Genomic DNA, 8,375 nt, shown 5'->3' with positions numbered 1-8,375 from the left:
CTGCAGGTGGAACCCTGAAGTTTCAATCCTTAGCCACCCATTAATGCTCCTACTGGATCACAGGGAGGAATGAGAGTCCCTGGCAGGAGCCCAGGAGGGAAGGCAAACATGTTGGGACATAACAGTTGTGAACTGGCTTCAATCACTTTCCTGCTTAGCTCAGGGGCTTGTCAAAGGGCCTGTCAGTTAAGCCTCCTTGGCTCTGCCCAAACCAAAAGTTCTATAAGGAAGATATTGGGGGTAGTCCTAGGAAATACCCCTCCCTTCCCTTCTGCCACACAAATCAGAGCCACTAATGAATATACAGCATCAGGGCACAGATACCTAGGAAAACAAGTCACCACTTCTTGAGATCACAGGCTTTATTCCTACAGCCACAGGGCTTGAGCCTGACTGAGGCAAGAAAACAGAGTTTCATCTGAGAATGTCTCTCATGGGCTGGGTTCTGTTCAGGGGAGGGTGGGAACAGAGGACAAGGAAGACAAGCTCCTCTGGCCCTAGGAACAAAACACATTTACTCCTTCAAAAAAGCAAATGATCTGAATGCCCTCTGGATACTGAATCTGCCCACACAGCCCCTGAAGCCAATGGGCGGACAGTACTGGCATCTGGCACAAAAGGGAATTCAGACCCAGAACAGAAGCAGCAAAATACGGACTCACAGACTATTGTTCTTAAGGGCAAGTGCATGCCCAATGTAAGTACTGGTGCTTCCTAAGAGAGCTGACATAGGATTACACAGCTGCCTCCCTGCTTCAGTGGAGGCCCTCATATCCTCTCTGAACACTTAACTTGGGTAGGAGAGGTAGCCTTTTCATCCCTGGGTTCTGAGAGCTCTGCAGTCTGGGGGCACAGCAGACGAGGCTGACCTGGGCCCTGTCCCTTCTGCCTGGCAGTCACAGGAAGTTGTCCACCCGGAGACAAAGCTGGTTTCTGGTCCCAGACAGCTGGTCTAGGGAGGGTGGTGTGGGTCAACGCTGGCCCTCAGCACTCCTGAGGGGGCAAAGAGGATGGGCAAAGTTTGGAGCAGGGGGAATCCTGGGTAAAGGTCAGGATCATGTTCACTGGATGGTCAGGCAGCGGTGGCTGAAGAGGTGACTGATGACAGATGGGTCAGCCACAGTGGATGTGTCTCCCAGGTCATGGTCATTCTGAGCAATCTTCCGAAGCACTCGCCTCATGATTTTCCCTGGGAGACCACAGACCTTTAGTTACTTGGTGAAAGCACTGACCCACCCCAGCCCTGCCAAAGGCTTTCATCCACGCATACCCCACCACCACCAGGCCTCAGCCCATCCCAATCCATGGAGGCCTCTGAACATACCTGAGCGGGTTTTAGGCAAGCCAGGTGCATTCTGGATGTAGTCTGGTGTGGCAATGGGGCCAATCTTTTCTCTAACTGTAACCAATAAATCATCAAGCATTTCTTCAGCACCCTTAGCCAGACTTTTAAAAAAACCAAAGTAGAGATGGCTCTGTTCCCTACCTGTTTCCTCCTCAAGTCTCTACGCACAGAGACAGCCTCAGGTTCACTGCTTCTCTCACTCTCAACACACTGTCTCCTTACTCCCCCATTTTATCTTATGGAACTCAGGCTGTAGAATGAGCCTGCTAGAGTTTAAATGCCACCTTTCTAGCAGTGTGGCCTTCGGCAAGTGACTTAACTTCTATGAGTCTCAGTTTCATCATCTTTAGAATGAAGGTAACAATAAGATCTGTTTAATGAAGGTGACTCTAGGGATTAAGTGGGGTAATTCATTTAAAGCACTTAGCCTAGTGGTGGCACAAAGTATTCTAGAAATGTTAGCTATTATTATTATCCTAGTGGGACACTAGTGAAGACTGAAGAGGAAAAGGGCAATCAGCCCATGGGACCCCCTGGAATCTGTTTGTGGTTTGGGGATCAGCTTGCTCTAGTCCCTCCCCAACAACTTGCAGTGATAACTGGGCCTCCAAGACAGACCCTATAGTCCCTGCCCGGGGAGGCTCCTCACTCTGCTTCTTGAGCTCCTCGGTGAGCTTGGGGCTGAAGGTGTGGCCATCACACAAGGTGACAAAGCAGTAGAGGCATTCACCCTTCACAGGATGAGGGTGGCCCACCACAGCTGCCTCTGCAACAGCCTCATGTTCCACAAGTGCTGACTCCACCTCCGCTGTACTCAGCAGGTGTCCTTGTCAAGGGAAAGGAAGCGCCATGAGAGAGATCTCAGCCTCTGCCCCAGCCCCTGCTTCATCTGTACCCATGGGGCAGTCCTGGTCTGGTCAAAAGGAGAAGGCCCTTCATTCACTCCTCAGATGACATGCTTTCAGTCACCCCACCATCCCAGTTCCCCTACTCTAGGCACGTTCCAGTGTTCAATACTCCTCTAAAACCTGGACCCAGAACTGAATGCTATGCTTAGTACATGGTCTGGCCAAAGGACACTCCTGGGCTCTTGCAGAAGGCTTTGGCTGGGTGTTGTCAGAGAAGCAGAGTTAATAAGATGGGAAGGTGGCCCATGGCCCTCACCAGATACATTGAGCATGTCATCAATCCTGCCAGTGATCCAGTAATAGCCATCCTGGTCCCGCCGGCAGCCTGGGAAGAAATGCAAAACCTAATAAATAAAAACCCTACAGTAGGATACCTGATCCACATTACCAAACTGCCACACCCTCTGCAGTAGGCTTCTAACAAGTCTTCCTGCTTCCACTCTTGCCCACTGTGGTAGCCAGCCTCCAAGATGGCCCCACTGATCTCTGCCTCTTGGTATTCATAGCCCTGCAGTCCTCTTTCTCATTGTACTCGGGTTAGTCTGTGTCATCAACAGAATTTGCCAGAAGTGATAGGATGTCACTTCTGAGATTAAGTTGTAGAAGACACCTAGCTTGTCTTGGTTGCATTGTCTCAGATCATTTGCTCTAGGGTAAGCCAGCTGCCACATCTTGAGTAGTCCTATGGTGAGGTGAGGGACTGAGGGTTCCTGCTAACAACCATGTGAGTGAGCATGAATGTAGGTCCTCCAGGCTCAGTCAGACCTTCAGGTGACTACAGTCCCTACCAACAGCTTGACTGAAACTCACAAGAGACCCAGAATGAGAATGACCCATCTAAACTGTTCACAGACTCCTGATCCTCAGCAACTGTGTGAGATAATATTTGTTATTTTAAGCTGCCAACTTTTGGGATAATTTGTTCCATGGCAATAGTATACTCAAACTCTATTCTCCATAAATCAGGCAAAGTTATTTTCTAAACAGTGAATCAATTCTTAGCACTCCCCTGCTTAAAACCCCAAAAGGTGGCCAGGTGCGGCGGCTCGCTCCTGTAATCCCAGCACTTTGGGAGTCCAAGGTGGGTGGATCAGGAGTTCGAGACCAGCCTGGCCAACATGGTGAAATGCTGTCTCTACTAAAAATACAAAAATTAGCCAGGCGTGGCGGCACCCGACTGTAATCCCAGCTACTCGAGAAGCTGAGGCAGAAGAATTGCTTGAACCCCAGAGGCAGAGGTTGCAGTGAGCCGAGATCGCACCACCACACTCCAGCCTGGGCAACAGAATGAGACTCTGTCTCAAAAAAAAAAAAAAAAAAAAACCCAAAAGGTTCCCCACTGTACTTTGAATAAAATTCAGACTCCTCACCATGGCCCACAAGACCCCCCCTATATTACGTACGTTTCCAGCGTCACGTAATATTCTTCCCTTTGCTTGCTACGCTCCAGCCACACAGGCTTCAGTCCATTCCTCAGACATCTCAAGCTGCGTCCCTCTACACAGAACACTGTTACTCTAGATTTCCCCATGCCTGTTTCCTTCTCACCCTTCAGGCCTCTGGTCAAATGTCACTTCAGAGAACTCTTCTCCGACGATCCCGTGTACAGTAGCTATCCCTGCACACACTCATTATCATGCTACCCTGTTTATTTTTCTTAATAGCACTTATCTCTATCTAAGATAAGCTTATTTAAGTTTGCTGGGTTTGTCTGTCTCCCCTTACTAGAATCCCCATGAGGAAAGAGACTTTGACTACATTATTCATTATAATATCACCTGTGCTTAGATCAGTGCCTAGGCACAGGATCACAGTGCTCAGATCTTATGGATGAATGGATTGGTAGATGGATAGATGGACAAACACAGACTCCAACCATGAAGACAAACATGACATAATAATCATGCACTGCCACATGCCCCATCTCTTTCAACACAGGAGCATACATTGTCCATCTTTCCTCATTCATCAAAGTTCAGATGGCAACATCCTGAGACCCCTCCTGCTATACTCATTCCTGCCGTTACAGTCTTTGCAGCTCTGCCTAGATACCAGATACTGACATGTAGGACACATTCTTCTCTGATTTTCTTTACCCCTAACCAACTGATATAGTTTGGATGTTTGTCCCTTCCAAATCTCATGTTGAAATATGATCCCCAGTGTTGGAGGTGGGGCCTGGTGGGAGGTGTTTTGGTCAAGGCAGGGCAGCAGGGGAGCAGATCCCTCATGAATGGCTTGGTGCTGCACTTGCAGTAATGAGTGACTTCTCACTCTATGAGTTCATGTAAGATCTGGTTGTTTAAAAGAGGCTGGCATCTCCTCCCTCTCTCCCTTGCTTCCTCTCTTGCCATGTCAAACACTGGCTCTCCCTTCGCTTTCTGCCGTGATTGGAAGCTACCTGAGGCCTCACCAGAAGCAGATGCCAGCACCATGCTTCCTTTACAGCCTGAAGAATGATGATCCAAAATAAACCTCTTTTCTTCATAAATCACCCAGTCTCAGGTATTCTTTTATAGCAACACACCAACTCTTCCTGAAAATGGAAGTGGAAGGTACATGTCTTAGTGGGAGGTACAAGAAGGGGATAGCTAAGGCTCACCATCTCCTGTAACATAGTATCCAGGGAACTTCTTAAAGTAGGTTGTCTCAAAGCGTTCGTGGTTCCCATAGACTGTGCGCATGATCCCTGGCCAGGGCTGCTTGAACACCTGGGGAGTAAAGAAGGGACAGTGATCACATTTGCTATGCTGTCTCACTGGCAGATAATTACAGCTTTTCTAAACGTGGGGGAAAGTGTCCTGAATGCCATTCCTGAGAAGTAGGAGAAAATACAGGCTTTGGAGATAGATGATCCTGGCTTGGAATCCCAGCTCTACCACTTACTAGCTAGGTGACCTCACAGAACTAACTTTACCCCTCTGAGCTTCAGAATCCTCATCTATAAATCAGAGAAAATACTTTCTGTCTTCCAAAGTTATTGTGAGGATTAAATTAATAGTATGTGGAAATTGCCTAGCACAGTGTACTATTATTGATAAGTGTTTAGTAAATTTGTGTCTCCTCTTGGGCAATCCTTGAGGAAAGCAAGTCCAGTTTGATACAAATGAAAACAGTCATTTAAAAAAAGTGGTGCCCACATACCAAGTAAATAATTATTGCCCAATCAGTAGCATTCTTTGGCAGCAGATTGATGGAATGGATGGAATTCTAGGCTGAGTCAGAAGGCCTGGATGTAAACCCTGCCCCTGTTACTAACTTGCTCTTAGGAAAGTGAAATGGGGGGGGGTTTGAAGGGACAGGTGAGGCTCTTACAAGTATGAATACAATAATCACAACAGCTAATGTTTATCAAGTACTAATTGTTAGTTTCTCCACTAACCCCTTCACGTGGATTATCTAACTCAATCAAGCAAGCAGCCATAGAAGACAAAGGCACTATTTTTTTTGAGATGGAATTTTGCTCTTGCTGCCCGGGATGGAATGCAATGGCACGATTTCGGCTCAATACAACCTCCACCTCCCTGGTTAAAGTGATTCTCCTGTCTCAGCCTCCCATGTAGCTGGGATTACAGGCATCCATCACCAGGCCCAGCTACTTTTTGCATTTTTAGTAAAGACGGGGTTTCACCATGTTGGCCAGGCTGGTCTTCCACTCCTAGCCTCAGGTGATCCGTGCGCCTCAGCCTCCCAAAGTGCTGGGATTACAGGTGTGAGCCATCCGCGCCCAGCCAGAGGCACCATTTAAACCCTATTTTACAAATTAGAAAATTTAGATTCAGAGGGGTTAAGTAACTTATCTGAGGTCACAGAAGAGGCAGAGCTAGGATTTGAACCCAGGCAGGGTGACTCCAGATCCTACATGATTTTCCACTATGTTATAAAGCCTCCTTTCTTTAGAATATTTGTCAAAAGAAGATGGGACTAAGTCTTCCAGACCCAAAAAGGTACCATCAGGAATCTGAGCGACTCTGAAAAGGCCCTTAGGAGACTTATGGCCCAAAAGGAAGAGATGCAGGCAAAGTATCCAGGGTCCCCTCCAGGGTCTGTCAGTGAGCAAACCTCCAGTCATGAAACTTCAGTCCTAAGCAGCTCCAGGAGAGATTAGGTTATTAACTCTAAAGCAAAGTACCCTTGGCAGACCCTTTCTCCCTCTCCTTAAAGACTCCCAAGGGCCAGGGCCTCACCAGATAACCTTCAGCTTCACCTTCCAACTCTTCCCCAGACTCATTCAGGATTGCAGGAGCTACACCAAAGAATGGGAAAGTCTAGAAGCAAACAGGAGACAGAACCCAAGAAGAGGAATGAGGCAACTCTGACCCAACTCCCAAGGAGCCCCAGAACCCCAAATTCTTCACACATTATCAGTCCAGTTCTCCACTATCTACCTAGGCCAAATGCCCCAAGACACCATCCCTGCCTAGCCCAAGACCAGCCAGGGGAGCATCACTCACAGCAGAACCAGGTTTCATGGGTGTAGCACCAGGAAGGGGAGTCAACATGTGGCCACCCTGGGGAATTCAGAGATGAGAAATTTGAGTCAATCCTCCCACATTGTCCCTGGGCCCCAGCCTTCTGAACCCTTCACTCACTGTCTCTGTTTGCCAGAAGGTGTCCACGATGGGGCAGCGCTGGGCACCTACCACCTGGTGGTACCACAGCCAGGCCTCAGGGTTGATGGGTTCACCCACTGTGCCTAACACCTGCAAGGATGCCCGGCTATGCCTGGGACAGGGGAATGGGAGAGAGGAAGGCTCTGAGTACTACTGGAGGACATACATATCCAGGCTTTTCTCTTGCCCCGTCCTCTTATTCCAGGTCAGAGAGTTGGGACAATGGAAAGGAAGAGACTGTACAAAGGCCAGCACCCAGCTCTGAGGGATACCCATGGGGCAGCAACTGGGAAGGGGTCTCACTTGGTGACAGGCTCATCTCCAAACTTCATGAGCAGACGGATGGCTGTGGGTGCTGTGTAGAACTTGGTCACCTTGTATTTGTCCACAATGCTCCACAGGCGGTTCACGTCCGGATATGTGGGAATCCCCTCAAACTGACCCATGAAGGCTGGTCATTCCCAGTCTTTCCTAATAGTCCTTTTATTCATCCCCCTACCACTCCCTCATGTTCAGTATTTTGCCCTTTCTGACCAACCATAGCTTCACTCCCTTACCAGACAAGCCAAGATACCATCCTAGTCAGGATACGCAACCCCCTCAGGACTTCTCTTTCTCCAAGAAACAGATGGTTGTATAAGTCCCCCTCCCTCTAGACCAAGAAGCCTTGGGAGGTAGTCACCCAGGATCATCTTGTCCATCCCCCAGCTAGGCCAGGTGGCCATGGGTCCCAGCTCCCTTCTCACCAAAACACTGGTGGCACCATTGGCCAGTGGCCCATAGGTGACATAGGAATGGCCAGTGATCCAACCAATGTCTGCCGTGCACCAGAACACATCCTCCGCGTGGAAGTCAAACACATACTTGAAGGTTGTGGCTACATAGAGCATGTAGCCCCCAACTGTGTGAACCACACCCTGTGGGAAGAATGGGGAACAGGTTAGGGCTTCATGCCTACCCCTACTGACCACCAAATGGAGGCTGGGCAGAGCTGGAGGAAGATCCTCCTCAGGGATTTCAGCCCTGCCAGCACCCTTTTCACAGCATCCATCTCTCTTCCATCTCCTTTTCTCCATGCTCCCATCTCATCTCCTTGATCACACTCCTGATGACACGATGTCTATCAGTCCATCATTCACACCTGCACCCTCAGATGGTATTTCAGAGCCACCCACATCACTTACACACATGAACACTCATAACTAATAGTCCCTCTGTTGTGTATATGTGCCCACACACTCAATTGCACACCATCAGAGTGAGTGGGAAAAAAAGATAATTCCCTTTGTTTATTCCATCCCTACCCCCATTTCTATGAAGGAGAGGCCAAAACTGTGTTTCTAAAGGCTCATTGAGGGATATTCCAAAGCATATGGAGATAATTTAGGAGTAGGGTGGGCAGAAGGTAGAGTGACATAGCTTTCAAGTCAATGGAAGAAACAGAGTTTTCTTAAGTGTTTCTGGTTCCCACGGTGTGTGCTGGCAGAGAACTACATGTTAATAGTGTGC

General features: G+C 48.5%; 1 protein-coding gene across 25 annotated transcripts in view; it reads right to left on the bottom strand.

Annotated features, from left to right (window-relative positions):
• Nucleotides 1–347: 347 nt before the first annotated feature.
• ACSS2 (acyl-CoA synthetase short chain family member 2) overlaps nt 348–8,375 on the bottom strand; it is a 52,498-nt gene continuing 44,470 nt past the window's right edge. For 9 of the 25 annotated variants that reach the window (XM_077948446.1, XM_015149063.3, XM_077948445.1 and 6 more), the window contains 10 exons: nt 7,613–7,783; nt 7,170–7,303; nt 6,846–6,978; nt 6,708–6,764; nt 6,441–6,521; nt 4,856–4,964; nt 2,510–2,578; nt 1,995–2,171; nt 1,325–1,399; nt 348–1,189 (listed from right to left, as the gene is read on the bottom strand). In XM_077948446.1, coding sequence (XP_077804572.1) covers nt 1,062–1,189; nt 1,325–1,399; nt 1,995–2,171; nt 2,510–2,578; nt 4,856–4,964; nt 6,441–6,521; nt 6,708–6,764; nt 6,846–6,978; nt 7,170–7,303; nt 7,613–7,783 — 1,134 coding nt within the window. In that variant the 3' untranslated portion in view covers nt 348–1,061. Of the gene's footprint in view, nt 1,190–1,324; nt 1,447–1,963; nt 2,172–2,509; nt 2,579–4,855; nt 4,965–6,440; nt 6,522–6,707; nt 6,765–6,845; nt 6,979–7,169; nt 7,304–7,612; nt 7,784–8,375 lie in introns of all 25 variants that reach the window. The other 16 variants (XM_077948449.1, XM_077948443.1, XM_077948433.1 and 13 more) reach the window with 5 other exon arrangements.

This window comes from Macaca mulatta, chromosome 10 (genome assembly GCF_049350105.2).
Source record: "Macaca mulatta isolate MMU2019108-1 chromosome 10, T2T-MMU8v2.0, whole genome shotgun sequence".
Taxonomy (NCBI): domain Eukaryota; kingdom Metazoa; phylum Chordata; class Mammalia; order Primates; family Cercopithecidae; genus Macaca; species Macaca mulatta.
The sequence above is the reverse complement of the archived record's forward strand: the minus strand, read 5'-3'. Positions and strand labels throughout refer to the sequence as shown.